This window comes from Linepithema humile, chromosome 2 (genome assembly GCF_040581485.1).
Source record: "Linepithema humile isolate Giens D197 chromosome 2, Lhum_UNIL_v1.0, whole genome shotgun sequence".
Lineage (NCBI taxonomy): Eukaryota > Metazoa > Arthropoda > Insecta > Hymenoptera > Formicidae > Linepithema > Linepithema humile.
The window spans coordinates 28,513,473-28,537,889 of record NC_090129.1 but is presented as its reverse complement, the minus strand read 5'-3'; the positions used below and the strand labels follow the sequence as shown (position 1 = coordinate 28,537,889).

Genomic DNA, 24,417 nt, shown 5'->3' with positions numbered 1-24,417 from the left:
TTTTCGTCTACGCGAATACTCCAGATTTAAATACTGCTTCCTACGTGAGAACGACGTGAAATCTGTATATAACACATCTACTTTTCTCCCACTACGTCTTCATAAAATATACACAAGGTGATGCGTATATCTGAATTATGTATATTCTACAGTGATTAAAATTTACATCTCATTTTTTATCTTCGTAGAATAAAAAATTTACTTTAGCTTAAATGTCGAACGGATTTTATTCATCGCTGAAATCTTCTAATCTTTGATGTGACATTCGATATTCCGGACAGAATAATCGCACGTCACATAACATATTGAGGAGGCCTTATTGAAATCGATACAATCGAAACAGTCATTAATGATGCTCGGTCTACATTGTGTTCTCGAAGTAGCGTATTTGTTACGGGTGGATTAGTTTGTGTTTCGCGTTTTCGCGTTTAACTCAACTGCGTCCAATTAAGGGAGCCGCACGTGTGCAGTTTAGAAAGCTCTAATGAAAAGGTCCGATTCTCACCCCTACGAGGGTGAGAATGCCGCGGCAGCTCGTCATGCAAAGTTCACACGTATGTGTGTGCGAGCTTCGTGACAATTGTGTTTTACGCGTGTAACCAAATTGACACGCGTACTTAACGCGTGCGCGCTATAATGATGCGTGCGTTTTGATCCGTATGTGTCAGCGATGCTACGCCGCAACTGTAATTCACGTCGGCGGTAAAAATGAGGTGCTATCACTTTTCTCTCGAGGAATTTTATTTCGCCGATTTGTAAAAGCGCACGCGCCTTACTCACATTAGCTTTAGTGAAAGGGGAATCATAATTGAGTGAAATGGACGCGGAAATCCTAGTGCAAAAAAGAGAGATATTGCCACTACTTAGGCAACAAGTAGAACTTCAAAAAGTAATTATCGCAATGTGAAATTGCATTAATTGCATTAAGATCTTCACCAACAATTATTAACAAAAGATTCGTATCTAATTAATTTAGGTGTAAAATTGATTTTTTCAGCATGTATCACTTAAAAATCACTGAATATGTAAAATAATATTGCTATTTTCTTTCGTCAAAAAATAGATAAAATATCCGCCTTTTGAGACCTCTGTTTTATATTGTATCAAGACTTTTTAAATAGCGAAATTTTAGTTATAAACAGATTTATAAAAATAGAATCGCGTGCGCGTGAGTAGTGCATCCAAAATAACTTTTCCTACTTAATAAATCATGTCATGATGTGAGTTCAGCAATGAAATTATGGACGACCTATAACGATATTAAAATTGCACAAAATAATGAACATTAAATAGTGTATGTGTACTTGAAATCAATGCAATACCTTTTTCAACAAAATTAGCTCTAAAAAAATTCGAATGATGTAAAAGAATCAGTGATCGACGAAAGTAGTCACATTAAAAAGTCACAGTGTTTTAACATCATAAAAAAATTTAACAACAATATTTGCTAAAGATTTAATTATATTCGTAATCGTATTTATGTAAGAAATTAAAGAACTCCGACAAAGAAAATATATTTAGTATCAAAAATAGCTCTTTCAAAATATTGTTTATGCAATACGATGATGCAACGCAGTATATGCGTTGTATACACATCTGCGCGAGAAAGCTCCCGTTCGTGCTGCGCTTCCTACAATTCGCACAGCACGAAAGCTGTGAAGGGCAACGAAACGAATCGCCGTCCAGCTCCGTCTGACGCGCGCGTTATTTTCGCCTTCCCTCTCTAACTCACTCGAATCGATGACTCCTTCGACGACAAAGGGAACAGATAAAAGTCCCTTTCTATGCGCAAGCTAAACCCTCATCGCATCGGGAAAATCCGGCGAATCGACAGAGGGGCGAGAGGATTTTGCCCTCAAGCGACGAGGAGGATTATATATTGAGGAAGGCGAAGAAAGGGCAGGAGGGAGAGAGACCCTGACCTTCATCCAAGGCCCTCTCTTTTTATTTTCTAAAGGAGCCTGAAAAGAGAGCCAGTTTTCGCTTCTCGCGCTGAGGGAACGAAACGGTCGATTTCGAACCAGGTAGAGTATTTTTCGTGTGGCTCGTCTTTCGAGTTTCTGCAACGGCGCCTAATGCCTATACAGAAGAGGGAGAAACGGTCCCTTTCTCCCCGGACCCCGTCACATGCCTTTTCCTCTTCACCCCACTGCAGCGCGCGTTCCCAACCATTCCCACTTCTTCTCGCCCGTATTGTGTGCGTTGGGCCCTCCGCGCCGCGACCCCCGCCTACTCTCTTCGCCCTTCCCCGATCCTTTTTCTACTGGTATACTTCGACAGAAAGTTCGTCCGTTCTCGGCGGAGATCCCCTAAAACGACCGGCAGCTGCTGCAGAAACCGGTGCAGCACGCTATATAATCATATTGTTGTATTGCCATCGTCCTATCCTCCCACCGCCCTTCCACTGCCCTCTTCTTCCTCGCTTTTTTTCTTTCCTTCGCCCTCTTGCCCTCCGTCTTTGCTCTATCCTAGAAATTCTGGCCTGCTCCAAGTCGAAATGTTCACACAGAATTTACTTTTCCCGGAGCTATGACTTAGCAGGCAGCGATAAATGTTTATATTGCAGCGCACAGATGCACCGCTAATAAACGATGACCGTAGTAAAATTCAAAATCTGAGCTCGTAAAATTATTGCAAATTAAAAATATTATTGCAAATTAAAAATAATTATATAAGACAATTTATTCTCTAATTGATTTATATTTTTTATATTTATTTGTATTACCTTTTAATGATCTTGATTATATTGCGACCGCTTGTGTAAAATGTCTTAAATAAAAATTGGTTTGACTTACAAAAAAGTAAAAGTGCTTTTGAAATCTTAGATATAATAGCGAAAATCAGTAAATAAAGGAAAGCCGTTTACAAAGGTTCCTTCACTGTTTTATTTTCCTGCTCGCAATTCGATCCTAAACAATATTTTGTTGAATCTATTGAGATCATACAATCTTTGTCCGAAACGTTTGCTTGAAGAGTACTTTGAGAATAATTTAGGATCATTAAATTACGATCATAGAATCATTGTATGATTGGACATTCAACTTTGAAATGTTCTTGAAACATTAATAGAATAATATCGATAATTCATAAAATGGAAAGAGTGTTGAAATCTATATATTTAACCTAGAATATTGATTTTCTCACTCCTCAATGCGTCAAATAATAATTTCTGTGTCAAGACAGGAACATAATTAACATCGAAAGTGCATAGTGTAATATCAAGAATCATTTCGCATTTGCGAAAAAGTATCTGTTTTTTTTTCCCCCCAAAATAATAATTTCTTTATACGGAGAAAATACTTTTCACTTTATGTTTCACGATATTTGTCCCGAATTTTAGGCACGCTGTGAAAACACGCAATATCGGCCAGTACTGGTGTCGACAGAGGCAGTTTCAACCCTTCAGGGTAATAAGAGGCACGGCTTGCGGAGGGTAGAAACAATGGATATACGCCGGCTGGCTCATAAGCCGGCGGAAGCACACGGTGCGCAGCGGCAATTGGGATTCCTCGCGAGACACGAAAATTTCGACGGTCTTTTTCGATTCTTAGCTATTTTCTCTGCGTGCCATGAAACCCGGTCGCGGCGAAGTGCTTCATTTGCGCGCAATAACCGAGAATTGTGAAAAAGGTTTCCCGATAAAGCCTTCGCACCTACGAAATGCTCGTGAAATCTCCTGTTTCACGGGACACCCGTGTTGAGAAGCACTGGCCTTTTAATAGCTCACACGTGGACTATGCAGACACCCCGCAGCGCCGGAGAAGAATGTACTTCTCTCGGCCGTGCTGCACTTAGACGACAAATTCCCGTCGCGATGCATAACGTTCGGACACCGTCGTTTTTCGATCGCGTCGAACGCACGGCGTGCATTCGGCACTGGCCGATTGCCATGCGCTGCGCGAAAATATCCTCTCGGCCAAAGTCGCGGAGGCCAGACTTTCGAAAAACATACGACGCGTGGCTTTCGTCAAGTTTCGAGAAAAAGATGTCGAGTGTACTTTTCGTGAGTTAATTGCGGGGACGCGTGTGAAAGCACATTAACCTGAAGATGCCTGCGACTCAATAAACATCGACATGAATTCTTGCGTCATTTTTCTTTCTCAGAAAAATGTTATAATTATATTCGCAAAAAAATTCCCTTTTGTTATCTTTTTTAAGAATAATACCTAATAGAATGTCCTAATAGAATAATACCTAATAGAATGTCTTGCATTTCAACTTTTTGATCGCTTAATTCTTAATATATTTATAGTCAAAATTTTGTAATTTATAATTTTTCTCTACGCGTACATTTAATTAATTTTAATCGACTTTTAAATGGATTCAACACAGCTGCTTATACCTCGTCTGCAAAAATTTACATATACATGGCAGCGCGTGACCATTACATTTCGAAGCAACTTCTTCCTTTCCGACTCTAATTGGCGCGTTAATATTGTCTGAGCCTTTTCGCAAAACTTGTCGCGGCAAATATGGATCGTATGCGGCAATTCCCGCCACGCAACCGATAAACGTCATTATCAAATTGTTTGCATCTCGTGCAGGAACACTTGTTGAAGCATTCGATTGACAATAAGCATGTGCGTCTGCTGAAAGTTTGTACGCCGGTTTTACGGACCGTCTAAAGAACGTTACGCGCTACTTGCTTGTCAATAGCGTGAAAATTGCGTGGCTCATTTTTTTTCTGTATCAGAAGTACGGGCGTAGAAAACAGTACATTGTTAATTATATGTTGGAATCTCGAGAGAGTAAAGAAACACTTTTGTTTCGTGCTATTAGAGAAATTAGCGACTTCGAAAGGTGCGCTTGAAACCTCCGCGCTACATCATGAGAGATAGAGAGAATTTTAATATAAATATAGTAGAATAATATATATTACAAGTAATTAAGAAGTAATTAAATTTAAGCTCATTATTAACATAGCGTTTTTTTGTGATTAATGAACAATTAATTACTGACGTATTAAGAAATGTTGTTTTTACTAAAATAATAAATTGAAAGATTTACCAAAATTAAGTACGTTTTCTAAAAATATATTTAAAAAGTATTTACTATACTCTTTTTTACAAAATCATGAGAAATAATTTCGCAGCAAGCAGTGGTTAAGGAAGGCGAAAATTTTATACTAATGCAAAATAGGTCCTACATTTTTCTGCTACTTTTATGACATTTCATAAAATCTTCCGCAACTTAGTAAACTTCCGAAAGAACATCGAACATTAGCATAACTCGGTCTAGACTCAGTCCCGTTACTTCTCGAGATTCGACGAGTAGAAAAATCGTAGCAAACTTTCGCAGACAAATAACTTCCACGTTTCTGTGCAAGCTTGCGAAGTTTTTTCTTCGCGGAAAAGAAAATCGATTAAATGAATCCCACCGCTGGAGAGTTGAGTCTTTCCGTTGGAAATGTTTCTTGAAGTACACTTTTATTCGTGGTTTATTTTACCGGTATATTAATCAAAGATGTATATTTAAATTCCTGCCAATTGGAGCCTAAACTTTAAAATTCATGACTTTTTTGTCATTATACGAATATGAAAAATACATAGCAGAATATATTTGCGATTCATGAATTTCATTTCGGGTAATTTTTCGGACACTATCACCTGCGCCTGCTTCCAGACTTTCTGGCTCGGCGAAATCGTCGAACAACCGTCGGGGTTTATTAATAAACATCGGGGGAACACGTGCTCGATCCTCGTAGCAGCCCTTTGTCGCAACGACCAGGCCGTTGAACGGAGGGTTGAGGGGGGGAAGCAGCTGAGAGAAGAAGCAGACGGTTTTACAAATGCGCAAGATGGCCACGAGCCATCCCGCGACGTCTCATCGACGGATAAACAGAGTTTCCTGCTCGCACAATTTCGTACGCGCCCGTTCGGGCAAATTTCAGCCGAGACGCAGCCGCTTCGTGCCGGCTGATCGTGTAGATCGGCGTCGGCGAGCAGGAATCCCGGGAAAGCTCAGGCTAGTGCTGTCCGCGAGACCGAGGTGCATTTTATCAATTTTATCGCGGAATCTCAATGTCGCAAATATGCAGGGGCGAGCGCGGGAATAGCGACAGTGTTTCCTCGTAATAGGAAACGTTTCATATTTCCCAAGGATAAAGCAGCCGCATGACAACACGCGGCTTGTTGTTATTTCATCAGTCATTTAAATGGATTAAGATCGATATTATTCGCCGTAATGTGTGGAATTTATTTATGACGATTGAAATGAGAGATAAAACTGTATTAGTAAATTGCAACTTTCTTATTGTCATATTTTTTTATATAATTAGATTGCACATGCTTTTCTTTCGTATCGTTAGACGCATTAAGACTGACCGTTTATTTCGATGGCTGAAAAAGTCTTATCTGTGTGTTTTAAAATTCTGTTGTATTTTTTTTATTTATCTCTTAATCAATTATTCCATGATGTATGAAATTATTAAAAAGTCATTAAGCTATAAATATGAAATTTTCCAGAAAATGTGCGTTTTAATTATACAGGAAGTAATACAGTAATCTAAAAAAAATTCTTTTTATTGCTATGCTCAGAACTGTTTAATTAGTTTATATGGACTTTGTTTAAGCTTATCAGTTATTTAAATGGTCGTGTATTTTGAACATAATTATAAAAAGCGATGAAAGAACTGTTAAGCGATATGTTATAATGATAGCAATTAAAAGAGGTACGTTATCAACGCTAATGAGCCGTACGGTTTCAAAATTCATACAACATGCACAGCAATAACAGTATCGAATGTGCATTAAATATGACGTGTTCCAGCGCACAAAACCGATGAATTTTTTCACGAGATATCTTGCAGGCCCCATTCCTTCTGACTCCTAAGCGTGCTATTTTCAAAAGAAATAACGGCGGTTGAAGCGCCGATCAAAAATAGACCGATCGAAGAGAAGTAGAGCTTAATTGTATTGTAGTTTAATCGTTTCTCCTAAAGATAATTAAGAAATCTATTTACGAAAATTAGTACGCCTAATTTTTTATCACATTCAGATATGTTTATTTCATAATGGTTTCTTTTATTTTTCTTGTTATAGTTTATTATTTTTTATTGTTATTTGTAGTTTAATTATAAATATATATAATTATACGCACTATTTCTAAAAACTTTATGACAATTAATGTTGCAAAAATTTTCGCTATTGTATCTCTTACTTACGTTTCTTTTCGACGCACCACGCTTGTCCTTTTGTTAGAGTAAAACTGCTATCGTGATAATCCCAATGTTGGTACACAATCAGTATTACACATCAAAATTGATAGGAATCTTCTACAGGATACGCAGAGAGCACGATGCACTTTCGAAAAACAATTGCTAGATTCGATTAGAAAAAAAAATACACGTGAATGCTATCGGCACGGTGGTCAGTATTTCGTGAAATAAGAATTAGAAATGCGAGTCACCACGTGCTAAACGGCGCCTCTTTCTTGCGAACCGCAAACCGCGCGTAAGACACAACCGATGCCAACGAAGGCCCACGTGCGAATGCTAGCGCTTGCCGAAGCGCGTTTGAGTTGTCGCGGCTACTGTACGATGCTCCAGTTTGCCAGCTGGCTCGCCATCGAACGTTTTCATTGGCGAGCCCGATTCCTACCACGCACGCCTGTGCAGCGGACACGCACCCAAGCAACACGAGCGCTGAAATTCAAAAAGTAGAATCGATCGGTGTGTTTTAACACGATGGTCGATGACGCTGGTCTCACGGCAAGATGCTTCTCGCGGCCACGGGGTAATGACTTGTTGCCGGATGATCGATTGTCCCGAACACGTGTGCGGGTTCGCCCAATGGGGTTTTGCGCACAATCGCGGACAAGTCGATCGTTCTTCTTCCGGAGCGCTGTAGTTTTTTTTTTTATAAACTTTCTTCAGGATTCTCTATAGAAATTTAACGAATTACGTAATTCTATATTAATAACGTGTGTGTTTTGTGTCTGTTATATTGATTGAAGTCATCATTTAAAACGTCCAGTTGTTCTGGATTTATTCCATTATCTAAAAATACATCATATGTGCGAAGTTAAGAAATATATTTATGTAAAGCAATCTATCACGAAAGTATAGAATTTTTATTTATATTTATATCGCGAATAAACAATGGATAATTGAGAAAAAAAAAAATTAATGTTCTTTTAAGTAAATAATTTAACTACAACAGAATTCTATTTTTCTCATAACTTTTCTTTCAGAAATCTAAAAATATATTGACACAAGACAAATTTTTTTGAGCCATATTAAGAATATAATTTAATTAATAAAAGTGTTTATTCAGCATTTTAATAGAAATTATAAAATTAGAAAAAGCAAATTATTATATTTACTTGAAAAAATTTGATCATAGCAGGATCGGAAGTAAATTTCTTTTTCGTTCTCTAAGAATTTCTCTTACGAATGAACAACAAAGCGAAACGATCCTGCAGGATCCAAGAGGCGAGGCGGCCGTCCGCGGAGCATCAGCTGTTCGAATTATTATCGTTGCAGACGACGGACGGCAGATGTTCGCTGAAACGCTCTCCCCCGAAAGCTTTGAACTCGCTGATCTTTTTTCTTTCAGGCCGGTGAAAAACTCGCGAGAAAAACGCACCTTTCCGTCGCTTTGCACGCGGCTCGAACATTAGAATCGCAGCACGCGCAGGAAACGAATGCACATTATCCTTACAGAATAAAGAACCCTCGCCTGCATTGTTAGCGTTCTTTTAAAATTACATTAACAAAAATCTTGACGCACTATTCTGAAAGTACATACAAATAATATGCAACACTGGAAGTGTGTTTTTATCTCTTACAATCAAAAAATATTTCAGTTACATTATTAACACTTATACATAACAAAAAAGAGATCGATTACAAATTCTATGTAAGTTTTTCATGTAAAAAATTCGTCACTTGTGGTAGACAATTTGCCTGAATCGAAATTACTTCAACATTTCTTTAAATGCAGACTTGCTTCGAGCAATAAGAAGCTGAGCATAAATTTTATTACATTATTCTTCGCGGGTCAGCTGGGCTTCATTGTCGGTAGCGGCCTATACAAGTTATGCTTATATCTTTATGACGTTCTATGCGAAGTAATCTCTCCACGATACTTTTTTGTACACATTATGCAAACAAATTACGATCGTAGATAGTCATAAGCAATTTTATTATACGAGTTTCCGGCGGCGAGAGCAACCAGGCAGCGATAATTCGTAGCCACCCAGCTACGTTCCCTTTGACGATAGACGACGCTCTCTCGCGAACGTCGCATTGTTCGAAACCTGCCGTTAGTTACGTACGACGGAATATAGGATATCATCGTTCGCGTCCGAAGGAGACCCCATAGGTTCGTGGCACGCGCTGCCAGCTGCCCCACAGCTGTCTCTCCTCTGTCGTGTCCCCTACATACGCGAGGCCAGGGTTCTTACCCGACCGTGGTGCATTTACCACACCGAACGAACCGTTTCGCTTCTGCGTGCACGCACGTGCGTACGACTTGGCGATATTTTATTGGCATGCACATTGCGTCGTGCCCTTTCGGCCACTCGCGGCAAGTAAATCTTGAAAAATTCCGTAACTTAAGAAGTCGCCATTTTACTTCTGCGAAATTGTATCTATTAATATTATACTAATATCTATTGATATTTGGTGTCTGTTAAATTATTCCAAATACATAATTCAGCTCAAGTTTTTCAACTTTCAAGTTTAATTACATTCTTATAAACGTTATTACTTCACGATAATCGAATATTAAAAAAATTTTGTCTTTAATTTCCTCTCTGTTGTGAAAGAACTTCTTTATGCTGCTCTGAAGAATAAACTCAAATTTAAAATACATCGGCACGGGTCAAACTACTTCCTTTAAAGTCCAGTAGCTCTTTTTCCCGCGCGAAATATATATATATTAAATTGCACATGCGGTGTCACTGAAAGCCCTATGCATGGGGCTTTACATTTGCGGTTTCCCATCCGGCTCGGCCGCCGCGTAGCCTCGCAGGAAATAGTCCTGGAGTATCCTAGAGGATACAGGGCTATTGGGTTTCGCGTGGAAAAAAAAACCAGGTCGCCGGTAGAAAGTGGGAAATGGAGGGGGATACAAGAAGACGTAAGTGCCCGCACGAAAAAATAAAAAGGACTGAGAAGGGGGGAAAAGCGAAGTGCACACGCCAAGGACCGGAAATCCCAGGGCGTTCAACCCTGACACTCGGTATATATTTAGATTTAAAGAGACCTGATCTAGTCCGATTTCGTAGATACGTCTATGGCGCAATCAATCGGCAGCTGCGTTCTTTAAAATAACACTGACAAATCTCGCATTCATCATCTAAAATTATTTTTATCTCTCAAAAGAAACGGCAGTTCTTGAAGGCATGTCAAGTCTGGTAGAAACTATGTCAGAACTATGTCTGTAATATCCTTTTTAACGATCTAAAACGTGGCAAAAATTAACAGATTATTGAACGAATAAGTCGCTAATTTGTACCGAAACGTCATAAAAGAAGAATGAAATCGCGTTGTAAAGTTCACGAGGCGAAGTCGCGTTGGAAGGACTTGGTAACCAGACCTGTTCGATCACTCGCATAGTAATTCGTTAGAAAACACGTCATGGATATCGTTTGTACGTGTATACGGGGGGGGGAGCCATGTGCTCGAAAACGAAATTATTTACGACATGTCCGAGTGAAATAGACATTAAATTGGTCGGCCACGTGGCGCTGCCCGACACCGCCGTCGTTTTTAGAGAAAACTTAACACTTCCGCGAAGGAAGTCGATCGTTTCCTGTCTCGTGTTTGTTGCACAATCGCGCACGCAATATCGCGCCACCTCGTATCAGATCACCCACATATCCACGTGCGAACCCATGGAATCGGCATATCGTATACACGCGCGTCACGCCGAGAGTGTAACGATCTAGGGAAATTACTGTAATCACGATACGTGTACGTCAGAGTTTCGCGATTGACTCACCCGCCCGCAAAGCTCCCGTCTTTTGCACGCTCCTCAGGACGAAGGCACGCGCGACCCGTTTTACAACTGCGCGCTTAAAAAGCGAAAGTATCGATGATAAAAGTCTAATGTATATCCGGGTACATGCATCTACATATTTATGTCCGCGCGTTCTTTGCAATTCTTGCAAGTTATATTTTTTTAAATAAACTAATTCGTTTCGGATCGCTGACTTTAAATAGTGCGACAAAGAGACCTGAGTATATTTATTTTATGATGGTTTTCTCTTCAATTGTGGCATTATGATTTTACATGAATTATAAATGTAACATTCGACAGTAACTTGAAAAATAACCGCAACTAGATTCTTTTGCAAAATTTGCGTCTTTTTTCGATTATCGCTGCGAATAATATATATATGTATGTTACGAAAATTTGCCGACTGAAAAATTACGCGCGAAAGCTGTAAAGTACCCGCGTCTTTAGAGACACAATACCAGCAGTGGCGGCCTTCTCGAAATAGATGAGAAGCCCAGCCCTCCAAACTCGTCCGAAAATAAAACAGGTTTCTTCCTTGCGAACAACGGCGTCCAATTGGTCGCGTCTGACGGAATAGTTATTTATTTATTATATGACGTTTATTTCTCATCGTTGGAGCCGTTGTTATACTTGCAGCGATGAACGAGCCTGGAATGCCATTAGTAGATTATCGTTTTATTGATCAGCTCGCGCGAAATCAGTATTGAACAGCTGTGCAATCCTGCGAACAATTGTCCAAACAAGCCACTACGTTTCGTAGATGTTTCTGTCATATATAACGGAACTTGTATTATTAAGGGCGCGAGTGCCCTTGACAGGAGAAATAACATCATTTGTCGTGTGTATGAAAAATGATCTCATAATGGAAAAATTCTTTTATATAATTCGAAGTTCATCTTTCATGATATTGTCAGTTGAAAATTTTTATTCACACAATTGTGTTGATATTATTAATTGATGATTTAGAATTAACAAATTCGTACTTTTGTAAAGAATTGCTTCGAGTAATAAAAATGTAAACATATCGAAAGGAATAAAAGTTAAGTACAGCAATAATGGCTTATTGATTCCAAAATAATTAGCTGACATTAGCTGACAAAGAAGTAATTCATCATAATCTATGTAGCGTTTTTCATAATCTTTCTTTGATAGCAAGCATTATTGTTTATTAGTTATTTGTACAAATTAATACGCATACTTTTGAGATATTTTTTATTAACTCGGTGATTCTTTTGATGCAATAGTGAATAGTTAGACAAAAATAATTATTCAAGTTTAAGTACTTATTCATACAAAATTATATGTTTTTATTTAAAATAAAATACATCCATATAGAATCTAAAATAATTATATTTAAATTGGTAAAAGCATGCAATAAATCAAAAGCCACATAAAATTGACATTATCATATGAGGAATTCAGAAAAAAAGTAGAACAAGTCCAATCCATGTATAAATTAGAAAAAGCTGAACAGTTTTCACTGAATGATTAAAAAGTGAGTGCAAATGTTCAAGTTAAAATTAAGAGAAACTATAACAGTGTACAAGTTGCGCACAGTTAGAACAACTTTAACTTTGAAACTAATTTTCTAACAATTAACAAAAATAGACTTGTTCCACTTTTTTTCTGAAGCCCTCATATATATTGCAATAATTGATAACATACCACATTTACCGTTTCTTAATTAATACTTTAATTATTTCTACAACTAGTGTTTACACTAGTGAAAATAATGTGAAAGAATAATAGAAAAATATACAAAGAAGATGAAGTTTTGAACTTAATCTCCGTTCATATATTTTTAGTAGAAAATATTGATTTAAATCTATTTTAATAATAATAAAAATTTTACTTTTTAGAAGCTCATCAAGCGCAATCTAATTTACACAATTCGATAAAATGTTTAACGAACTTTATGCAAAAAATGACTCACTTTACTGGTCGAAAGCTATCGTACGGTGATTGATACGGTTGGCGATACAATCGATTATAATCCGCAGCTGCGTGTTCATTTGTTTGATCGGACGAATATGGCCCAGAAAAATATGAATTAACGTGAGGATTCGAATAAGCATTGTACTTGTCATCGTGGTAAAAATGCGGTCTCTCGTACGGCAAATTATAATTGCTGTGGCTAGGATCTTGATAACGGTATGCGTCCGAGCTCGTCGTAAGATCAACGTGATTTATATTCTGCGGATACCCGCCGAAATATCCCGGCAAGGACGGCGCGGTATACTGAGGCGGAGGATAATACGTTGTATTTTGGATCGGCGGGCTTGTCATAGTTGCATTTGTTGTCATGGTCTGATTCGCGGTCACGTTCGCAGATGGATCCAAGTTGCTGGCACTGTAGAAATCTTCATGCGCTCTGACCGATTCTTTGAAGAAATTGCCGTGCTTCCGTTGTCCCTCTTTACATCCGCGTATCACTATCTGCCGATGGTGAATTATTCATTAGTGTTGTGATTTACCGATGCGCGAAGCGCGCGTGCTATTTTGTGAAATCAAGCGTGCAAAAATATACTTGTTCGAATTTAAGAAAGTTTACATATTTTCACATGATTCGAGAGCTATTTAAATTAAATTGACAAGAATATTATTCTTTAGCGAATTACATTATGTAAAGTACGTTGAGGTAAGTTAAAAAATTTTAGAGCCCGCATTTATTTGTCTTATTGTTTACTTGAAGGTAGCAGGTGAAAGTAAGCCATAGCATCATAAAGTACATAATAATATCATGAATAACTCCTAGTCACCGCCACCTCAAAGTCAACAACAAGATAATAGGGGTGGACTCCACTTTCCCCAATGTGTCTTAGATTTCACAACAAGAGCGAAGAAAAATAAAAGGATATTTTTGCTTCGTAATAGCATAATGTAGTACGTAAAAAAATTGCCGACTGGACACGCTTGGTTTCGTACAAGAACCCAGTGAACACAAAGTAACAGTAACATAACATTAATGTTATAATTTCCCACTCAACAATGTAATTGTTACGTACAAGGCATGTTATATTGCAGTTACATTGTCGAGTGGAAAATTATAACATTGACTATGTTACTTATGTATGTTACTATGTTATGTTACTGTTAGCTTGTGCTTACTGGAAACGCCGCTCTGTTTGAGAATCAATATTTCGCGTGTTATTTTGTCATACATGGCATACAATATCATTAGGCTCAAGTAAAGTCACAGACGCATATATTAAATTGTGCGGAAGCTAAAACAGAGAAAGAGAGAGCAACGAAAAACTAGAGAACACGAAAGAGTGATGTATCGTATGAGCACCTGTTGTACAACTATATTATTTTATCCGAGCATTCGCGAAGCGTCTTGCTCTTACATTTTCGTAAACACAGCATTAATAAACCCGACGCGAAAGTATTTATTATATTCATCAGATCATCTCATAAATAATTCCAAAATGTTTAAAGCTCGCTCCGCGATCTTATTACGCTGCTATCCGAATCTCAACGATTATTCACCGGCAATGTAGCATACATTAATATTTCCGCGTAATTAATACGAATAACCGAGTCAGTGTTTTTGACTTTTGAGAAAGCACGACGCTCGTCGCTGGGTGAGATGCGCGCCTAGATAAAACGCGTGGCTTTCTGCTCTGATTTCTATTTGCTCACCGCGGCGCGAGCCGAGATCTATTAAATCCTTACCTTCTCTTCCGCGTTCCGATCGGCTGCGGCTCGTAAATCCGTGCGATCGTCAGCCTCGCCGCTTTTGTCGCTGCTGAACTTTTTCTCCGCGTCTACATATTCCTTATTGTTCTCCTCGGGATCGGTCTGCGGTCTATTTTCAAATATGCTGATCACTTGCTGCGTTAGATCGTTGTGCGACGTCGTTGGGGGTTTCGCGGGGTTAATCGGCACGAGTCCGAAAGAACCGGGATAGAAGAACGGATGAGGCAGCAGAGAATAAGGATTGTAATAAGCGGCGAAGTAGGGTGGGGCTTTGGAAGAACCTAGGTTTAAACTGAACGACCCTTGCGGTAATTTAGCGACACTTTTTACGGAGGATGCCGCGGCAGCCAATCCCCCGACGCTGAGGCCAGCTAGGAAGGCTAAGCCGTCCAGAAGTCGTGACTTCCTCTTACTCGTCTCGTTATTCGCGCTGCTTAGATTCCTGAACTCCTCTAGCTTCAAGGACCTTTGTCGCGACGGATTTTTCCAGAAGAATCCTTTCTCGATCGCGTGACTGTTGTTGTTCTTCTCAACTAGCCCGACATCTTCAGGCTTAACGAGAGTAGTCGGAAGTGTGTCACAATACGTCTCTGCAATGAAAAGAGTCGTTGGAAAGACGTAGCTACAGAATCGATACTGAAATAACACTCGGTCGATTGGTTTACCACTGCAATATGCGGCGATGAATGTTAAAACAATGATGAGGGAGCCCATCGTTACCGCGTCGTGATCGGAACGAAAATGAAGTGACACCTTATAGGCTCTTCGATGAAATTAAAAAGCTGCGGGTCGCCCCCATGTGGTCTCGAGAAAGTGTGTTTGGTAGATATCATTATAAGTATGGTAATTATATCGATCTAAGCGTCCTCCGCGGTGCATTTTGCATAGGAAATGTGGGCTATCGATGCAGGATACTCGAGATTTCCTTGTTTTTTTATATACATACTTTCAAAACTTTCATATTAGGAGAGATTTTATGTCTGCGGAATGCGCATATAAAAACTGTCATTGTTTTACTTGTGAAGATAAGAGCAAAGTGAGAGCTTAGTTATATCGGTTTTTATTTCGTAATTTACATTTGTTTAGCAGAAATATGAAAATCTTTATCTCTTGCTCACTTACTCTTACACGCAAAACAGTTTTGCTGATACGAATACTTAATTCCATTCCAGGCCTTGTAAATTACAATGTATCTGAGATAATTAACAACTGCGATCTTTTTTAAAATATTAATTATTGTTATTGAAATCCTTTCAATTTCAATGTGCCTATATTATGCATTACATATTACACATATTTTGTTTAAACATACGAGAGAAAGTTAAAAAGAAAAGGGATGTTTTTAATTAATTTGAAAATAAGAAAAGTTTCTTTACTTTTCGGCTTTTCTTAATAAAATTTTTACTTTTTAGAATTCTTTAATTGTCATACACGCAGAATACGATTTTATTAAACAAATTTTAATTTACTAATAAATAATTTATTTAGTATATACTGTTACATTGCTATAATTATCAAGCAACAATTTATGAACACTCAAATATACCGCCTTCTCTTATTGCGCGCGCAAACTTTGTTATGACTGCATCCAACTCCATCATAGTCGCATCACACGTGTTAGTCTCGGCAATGTTACATTATTTTCTGATAAAAAAATGATTGAACAAGGAAAAACTGATGTGATCACAAACACAGCTGATTTGGAATTTGCAACTTCGGAGAAGCAACAGGCTCGTGCATTTCTGCGGGAACGTTTTTTGCGTGTTGTTACCGGCATTGTCGGTAAGAAAATTCACCTAACATTGTATTACATGCTCTGTGCAATTTAATTTTGAAGTATCGAGTAAATTTTTTTTAATACGTCAATGTAGACAATATATACGTGCACATTAAATTAATTTTCACATTAAATTTTAATATCTCTTAAAATTGCTATGATGATAATCAAAAGGGATATTTATTAGTTTTGTGTGTAATACTTTGAATAAGAAATTCAAATTATTGCTCATATAGGAAATATGTATGGCGAAAATGTACGCAAATATATAATTATACATAATTATCATACATTAATATTTTAAATGAAATTTAGAATTAGCTGTTTATTGAACCTTTATAGGTTATAACTGCATGAATATATTACAAAAGAAATATTAACTACTAATAAAATTAATCTACAATTAATCTTAATCAATTAGATGACAGTAACGTTTGTTGTTCTGACACTGATATTCAATTATCATTATAGGCAAACGAGCAGAATTTCATTTATATGAAAATACACACGTGTTGGGTGAATTCAGAGGTTGTGATGTGGAATGTTCTGAGATTTTTGTGAGGAATTTGGAGACACCAATTGGGAAAATACCAGATGCCGTTCTTCGAAGCAATGACATTATCTACTTAGACATTGGCGACATTAGTACTGAACAATAAAGAAATAAATGCCTGAGGAACAGATGAATTTACATGATAAAATACCAACACTCGCAAAATACCTTATACTGTACAAAAAAAGTTATTTATTACACTTTTGGATACTCAAAATAGTTTACAGATCATTTTTTACATTTGGTTGCCTAAGATCGACGCATATGTAGCATTGTGTTTATTTCCGAAATAATACGTCTTAAGTGGTCAATTATTTCTTTAATGTGCCTATTTTTCCCTATCACTTGCTGCAAAAGAAATTTTAATTTTATTATAATTAAATCTGATAATTATAATTAAAGTATACAGTAATCATATTTTCTGTACCTCCATAATGTCCTTATGCTCTTCACAAGCAAGTCTGTAAGATTCCGAAGTTTTCTTTTCATCAGATTTCATATCCCATTCTTCTTTCAATGGAATTAAGCTTTCTATATGCGTATATTCCATGCCTTGCAGTTGACAATTCTCATTGCATTTTTCATAGATCAGTCTCAAACGTTTATACATCATTTTTATCATTCTCAATTGGTCGTAGACCTTACTTTTCTTCTCATTTGCCATGTTTGCCCCTTGTGCTGTACCTATATTTATAAATAATAGATTTATTAACAAAATATTTAATAGCATTTTAGTTAATAGACAGTTAACATACCATTGGGTGGCTGGAGAACTTTGAGAGTTTGGAAGAGCTCTAAAGTACGATTAACAATTTCCTGCACAGTCTCTTGTCCTAATTTACACAGACTGGCGGTATTAAATTCCTTATTTTGTTGTTGTTGTTGTGGTGGTGGCTGGGTAGGTGGGACTGGAGTTTGCGGCGTTGTGGCTTGATTGTTACTCTGATTATTCTGTTGAACCATCGCAGCCTGTTGCTGCTGTTGCAGTTGCAATTGTTGGTGCTGCATCTGTTGCATTTGTTGTTGCATCGCAATTGTCTGCTGTTGTTGCTGTTGTTGCGCCAAGACTTGTTGAGAGTTTGGCATTCCCATGGTATTAGATCCAACATTACCGACACCTACTCCCACTCCCATGCCAAATTGTTGAGAGTTTACCATGTCTAAAATAAAAGTTTTTGTTTGATTCCTAGATTTTCGGCTTTGTTTTATTCTTAGAATTTTATCCTTCTATTTTATAGGTATTTTTAAAGCATATTAATCACAATTATTGACTTATACAATCACAAGTCATCCTAAACACAAGTCGCAAGTTATCCTAATAAATTAAATAAATGTTATTGTTCACTAACTGTTAATTAACTGAAAATGAGCTATAGAAAAATATTCCCAAATACTTACTTCCTTGCTGTGGCCCCATTAAACCAGAAACCATTTGTCCGCCACCAAACTGTGTACGCATAGCAGTTTGTTGTACGTTAGGAAACCCAGATAAGAAGGGATGTTGTTGACCAGCCATATTGTTTTATTATAAAATAACAGTCGATTAATATATTCTCTGAAAACAAAAATTAACTATTATAAGTTCACATTCAGGAGGTTATATCACACTTAACTTCATCACGCGTAACTTTAATTAGTAGATAATGTATCTCTTGTTAAAAGAAATTTGTAACTTAATTTTTCGCTATTCTATGTTATAAACTATTTCGCACAAAGAAAGGAGAAAGCTTTTTATATTATATTACTGACTATAGATATCATGGTTTCTCACATTAAAATTGTTCCCAATAAAATTATAGTATTATTTGATTTGAACTATTTGTTATTATGCATCATCATCATATATATTAATAAAAATATATCACATTATTTACACAAAGAATTATGAAAATTTATCTTCTTTGGTACACGTGTAATACACCAAGTCATGAACAAGCACGCTCTTTACATATTGTCACTTTTCGTCTCCTAACGTCGTACGAGCGAAACTGCTGATGGAATCGTGTACTGTGCAGGCAATGTAGATTTTCTTTTTATTATACTTTTTAAATCTGTATTTTTTTTTTTTAATAGAATGATATCTTAAACAATAAAATATTCAATAATTATAAATAATCCTATATTTATAAATATAATATATTGTACAGAATTATGTACTGTTAATAAAGTTACATTCATATACCGGTATGCATTGTAATCTATTTTTATATTAATCTTTCATACTTGTATATGAATCTATAAAGCATCAAGTATTTGTTAAACAATTTAATATTATTAAAAAGACTTTTTATTTCAGCATCTGATTCATTTTGCATGCTTGTAAATTTGTTATTATCTAATGAGATTATTTCGGCTGCTTGCTAGTGAAACAGTTTTATATTTATTAAAAATTAAAATTAAACTTACAGGAATTTTATATTAGGTTGATGCAAAAATAATTGCGGTTTTTAATCATCGAGTTAATAACAAAAACCGCAATTATTTTTGCATCAACCTGTTACATATATATATAAACATATATATTATAAAATATTTTATACGTATATATATATATAATACAATACTTTGTCTGCTAATACCTTTTGAATTTATTTGTAACTTTTGTTAAATTATCAATCTATTTAATTTTTTTATAAAGGATAAATTTACAGCTGAGTGATATGTATATTTAATGTTTTTTTATTTAATTTTTTGACACAATAAATTTAAAATTGATTTCTTGATGATGCTTTTATATATATTTGGAGAAACACAAAACTTGAAATCGTGGGTACGCAAGCGCGGAGAAAATAAGGTCAATGTACAGAGGACTAATTTGTCACTTCCTGGTTCGTCGGTGTTCAGGAGTTTTATTTTTTCCGTTACAGTCAGTGTCTCCTGGTTTGTCCTGTGACGCAGTCGCAAACGTGCGTACTAAACCGCGCCAGTTTCTAAAGAAACCTAAATTGTCACACACGAAACAGAGCTAATTCGAAGAAAATTTCATCAGTGTCGTGGAACAACAATGTCAATACACTGGTTAACAATTTTCTTCTTGCTGGCGAAGATTATTTCAACAAATAGTGATAAATTTGCGGCAAGATATTCCAGTGCGGAAGACGGACAGTGGATGAATAACAGCACGCATAATATCAATCTTTTAAATGGATCTCACCGATCATCTAAAGCCGCAGGAATTTCTCTCTCAAAAGGAATCCAAAAAATTCCAACTAACTTGAGTCATCAGAAGACCATAAATCAACGATCTAACACGAGTGAAGGAATGTCGTCTGAAAAAAATAATTATGAAAAGTTGATTGTTAATTTGTCGAAATTAGCTAAGGTTCAATCGGCTGAAAAGGATTTTCCTACCACTGGACGAGTTCAAGTGCCGAATACTAAAGAACCGACACTCTTTCGCACCTCGCTATCTTCAAAATTACATTCCAACTACAGTACACCAAACACTAACATCAAGCAAAGAACTGTTCGCTGTTATGCCATACCAAAAACCGCTTACGCGCCGGAAATAAGTGAGTTTATTTCTGCGTATGCCTGCAAATTGGGAAACAAAATATTTATTCTCTCAAGTAAAAGATTTTTGGAGGAACGTAGAAATAGTGTGTTAATTAACATCGACGATGAGACGCTTGATAAGATAAACAGTCCAGCCACTGATACCGAGAGCAGCAAGTTAAGAATTATTCCATCCACCTTGGTTTTACAAGTGCCCGGATTGAACTATTATATACGTGATCAAAAAGATGTCATTTCGCGTGAAGAACACAATAAAATACAGAAAAGTAGTACTAAAGACATTAAATGAGCAACTTGGAGCGCTTATCTTTTATAGTACGCTATTAAATCACTGGTAACAGAATTAATTATTGATTACTATGCAAAACAACATACATATAAAACGTTTAAAACAAAATCGTTAAATAAATTTTGTAACACAAATAAAATTATGTTTTTCTTTTCGTCATTTCTGAAAGATGCTATATTTGCCTTTATACAATTGTTGTCTTGTTATAATTTTTAAATTTGTAGATCCACGATTCTATTATAGAATATTTTTATTTACGGTCAATGCAATAAAGATGTAATATACATATATTTTTATTCACTATTGTGAATAATTGCGGCAAAGTTTTATTAAAAACATTCAACTTTACACGATGAGGTTCTATTATTAACATTATTATTAACATTAACATGATTCATAGTGCGTAAATTTTACAAGCTCGAAAGCGATAACAGCCACCAGGAAAACTGTAATTTCCACTATGCGATAAAATATTCTTCACGAGCATCAGTAGATTATTTTATCATAAATAACACAACCTAAAAAATCATAGAAATGCTCTTTATCACATAACTAACTTTTACTTTAGAGCTTACGGATAAAATATTTCTAATCAGTTACATCTTTTTCTGACTACAAATTTCTTGACGAATTTAGATATTTTTATGGCAACTACGGTTTAATTATAGCGCGACTACACTAAAATAACTGTTAAACTTAATTGCTATTTATTCGACGAAAATGACGACGTTGCGACAAATCTTTTTTCACAAATCTTTTGCCGAGCAAAATTTGACTCTAAATTCTTCGAAGAATTTGTGACTGAAAAAGATATCGGGCGATCTGGTACACTTGATATTACTACAAATAAATTATAAAAGCATTCTTGAGCAACTAATCTGTCGCAATTTCGTCGTTTGGCTTTGTAGAATCGTTCATTTTATTATGTTTAGCAGTTTTGCTTTCGTCTGGTAGATCGATGGGCGATAACTTATCTACGTTCGACAAAATTGACGTTGGGCGTTGTACTTTGATAGGTGATCCATTTTTACCAACCTCAGATAAACCAGCATCGTCGTATTCTAAGGGTTGCGAAAGATCTATGACTTGAGGAGTTTCTGACTGGTCTGCCTGCTTATTTGGCAATAATTTCCCTTTATCGACTTCAGGTATCGCATCCTCATCGATTTTGCTTTCGTCTATAAAATCGATAGGTAGCAATTTATCCACATTCGACAAAACGTTGTCTGGACGTTGCTCTTTAATAGGCGGTTCACTTTCATCAGTTTCAGCAATATTGTGATCATTCGAGGATTTCGAAAAGTCTGCGACTTTAGAAATTCCAGGCAAATCTATCAAGGGTTCGTTGAACGGATTCTGCCCTTTTATTGGCGCGAAGAAATTGTGCGCATTTTGTCGATTATGTGGTCTTTCCAGATGTGGCGATCTAGAATGAGGCCCGTAGAGTTCATTTGGCTTGGTCTCCTCTCTTTCAACTTCAATCGCCAGTTTTTCCAACTCTTCCTTTTCCGCATCGGAAAGTAAGCTAACCTGTGAAATATTTTAAATTCGTAAATATTTAATGTATTATATAAAAATAATATATATGGTTTTTTAGAACAATGTGCAAGTAATTCAAACGTCTTATCTCTCTAGAATTTCTCTAATTTTATTTTCTGTAATTTATTTAAGGCTCTGTGTGTTGCGTGTTAAATGAAGTGGTCAATGTTAAATGAAGATCAATTCAATCAAAATGCGTGTTTAATGTTGAAAAATAAATCAAAGATGTTTTGTTCATTTTACACTTCAACGCAAACCGGCTTATAAAGCTCAATCACGCGTAGATAAGATCTTTAAATACGTCAACACGTGTTGATGAAGCGACAAATGATGTAAAGATGACTCAGGCAGATTTCTCTTAGATTACACGCAGATGTCAAGGCGAGAGATAGATGTGCAGAATTTGAAAATGTATTCAAATTGATAATTCCTTTTCTCGGAATTGATTCTCTTGTTTGCCGCAAGTGTACACAATTTACATGAAGCAATCTTTATTTTTAATTGTAAAAGTATTACGAGGTAATAAATGTATATTGACTCATCAATGAGATTCTATCCGCATGCTATTTAAAAAAACGTTATTAGCATATTATTTTAAAATTCTTGAAGCAATACAAATTATTTGTATCTTTGTTCGCAGTTATTTTACAACTTTTTTTCGGAAAATATATTATTGATTACAATTATACCTTTCTTGGGGGCGGTTTCTTCATTCTAGATCTTCCTCGAAAACGTCTGCGCGGCCTGGTATCATTGTCATCAGGTAATTCGTAGATATTTAGAAGCTTTGGCTTGTTAGAATCAGCGCTGCTAACAGTGGCGAATGAGGGTTCCGCTTCTCTAACGTGCAGCGGATATGGATGCTTCTTGCTTGACTCTTCCAAAAACACGTTTATGTCGTCATCTTTGAAATTGTCAGACTCGTGAGCAAGCGTGTGATCTATTTTCTGCAAACTCTGTTATGCAAAATTAACGTTTGTAAATTCTACTTTATAGTGATATTTATCGTTTATTTGAAATAAATCAATATATTTCTCTCGTTACAATAGCTTGTTATTTGTCACGTAAACGCATAATTATTGATTATTAATTAGTACCTTAACTGAATTCTCTCCGAAAGCTTCGGCCAAGTCGGGATTTATTTGGTCTAATGGTTCATCTCCGTATCTTATATAAACGGGAATGTATCCCGGGATGCTGGGTAGATATTGAAGAGGACTCGAATCTAGAATAAATCGAGCATGCTAGTTGAAAGGCAGTGAGAAACGTCGTATGCGTAACGCGGATGATTGCGTTGGAAATACGCACTTGGCAAGGCGAGCTGATTGGCTATGATAGCAACGCGGATATTTAATCGCGCGCGTAGGGATTAGCTAGACGAAGCGTGGATTAACTAGACCAAGCGCTCAGTTGGAGCTCACCATATGTAATCGCAAAAAAAAAAAAAAATAACCGCTGATTCGACTGATAAATTTTTATATTTTTTTAAATGAATGGTGTAACTTCTAAAATGTGGCCATTATCGCTCGTAAATTTGCATTTATTTTTATAGTAATTTATAGTGAGTATTTTTCTTACATAAAGATTTTTAAAATAGTTCGAGTTTAATTCATGATAATATATTCTTATTAATTAATAAAAAAAATTTCAGAACTCTACTTCTTCTTGATTATAAATTTTTAAAAATATTTCGACAACCACATTCTAAATTTAAATTTAAATTCATCTATTTCTGCAAGACTTGATTTTGTTTTCAAAATTTATTATGCGCGATGTCTCTCGGCAGCGGGAATCTTCGAAGTAACGCACTAAATAATCCCAATTTCTGATCACTGCACACACTGGTCCCTGACGACGCGATCAATCAATTATGTCACACACATCGATGTCCGGAAGCTTGGGACGAAGTTTTTACTCACAGGCGTAGCCAATAAGAGGAGGTACCACGAGTACCAGAAGGGAGATGACCCTGGTACCACGCAGCATCCCGGCGGTTTGCATCTTTGAACGGTACTGGGCCCCCAGAGCACGGGGCTCTCTCCTTTATATGTACGATCCCCTACCCTCCAGCTAGTGCTAC

At 36.6% G+C, this 24,417-nt stretch overlaps 5 protein-coding genes across 10 annotated transcripts in view; 1 reads left to right on the top strand and 4 right to left on the bottom strand.

The window, feature by feature from the left end:
- The window catches only part of LOC105677340 (RNA-binding protein 24-like), a 30,431-nt gene extending 22,899 nt beyond the window's left edge, over positions 1–7,532 (bottom strand). For 3 of the 4 annotated variants that reach the window (XR_001101543.2, XR_001101544.2, XM_012375902.2), the window contains exon 1: positions 7,163–7,532. The gene's annotated coding sequence lies outside the window, so the exon portion shown is untranslated. The remainder of the gene's footprint in view (positions 1–7,162) is intronic. The other variant, XM_012375903.2, reaches the window with a different exon arrangement.
- A 4,748-nt stretch (positions 7,533–12,280) lies between these two features.
- LOC105677301 (uncharacterized) lies at positions 12,281–15,392 on the bottom strand. The gene is made up of 2 exons (XM_012375835.2): positions 14,640–15,392; positions 12,281–13,400 (listed from the first exon to the last, which is right to left on the bottom strand). Exons 1-2 carry the CDS (start codon positions 15,375–15,377, stop codon positions 12,894–12,896), a joined length of 1,245 nt encoding a protein of 414 aa, XP_012231258.2. The 5' UTR covers positions 15,378–15,392; the 3' UTR covers positions 12,281–12,893.
- Positions 15,393–16,223: 831 nt separating this feature from the next.
- On the top strand, positions 16,224–17,307 carry LOC105677308 (gem-associated protein 7-like). The gene is made up of 2 exons (XM_012375843.2): positions 16,224–16,445; positions 16,912–17,307. Exons 1-2 carry the CDS (start codon positions 16,319–16,321, stop codon positions 17,097–17,099), a joined length of 315 nt encoding a protein of 104 aa, XP_012231266.1. The 5' UTR covers positions 16,224–16,318; the 3' UTR covers positions 17,100–17,307.
- On the bottom strand, positions 17,163–19,007 carry LOC105677307 (mediator of RNA polymerase II transcription subunit 30-like). 2 transcript variants are annotated; one of them, XM_067350255.1, is made up of 5 exons: positions 18,868–19,007; positions 18,392–18,548; positions 17,749–18,153; positions 17,421–17,677; positions 17,163–17,341 (listed from the first exon to the last, which is right to left on the bottom strand). In XM_067350255.1, exons 2-5 carry the CDS (start codon positions 18,507–18,509, stop codon positions 17,243–17,245), a joined length of 879 nt encoding a protein of 292 aa, XP_067206356.1. In that variant the 5' UTR covers positions 18,510–18,548; positions 18,868–19,007; the 3' UTR covers positions 17,163–17,242. The 2 variants fall into 2 exon arrangements, with proteins under 2 accessions (XP_067206356.1, XP_067206355.1); XM_067350254.1 differs by having other exon boundaries at positions 18,765–18,957.
- Positions 19,008–21,084: 2,077 nt separating this feature from the next.
- Positions 21,085–24,417, bottom strand: LOC105677345 (midasin). Of its 2 annotated transcripts, XM_067350250.1 has the most exons (5): positions 24,257–24,417; positions 23,435–23,562; positions 23,027–23,293; positions 21,834–22,328; positions 21,085–21,316 (listed from the first exon to the last, which is right to left on the bottom strand). In XM_067350250.1, exons 1-5 carry the CDS (start codon positions 24,336–24,338, stop codon positions 21,293–21,295), a joined length of 996 nt encoding a protein of 331 aa, XP_067206351.1. In that variant the 5' UTR covers positions 24,339–24,417; the 3' UTR covers positions 21,085–21,292. The 2 variants fall into 2 exon arrangements, with proteins under 2 accessions (XP_067206351.1, XP_012231333.2); XM_012375910.2 differs by having other exon boundaries at positions 21,085–22,328.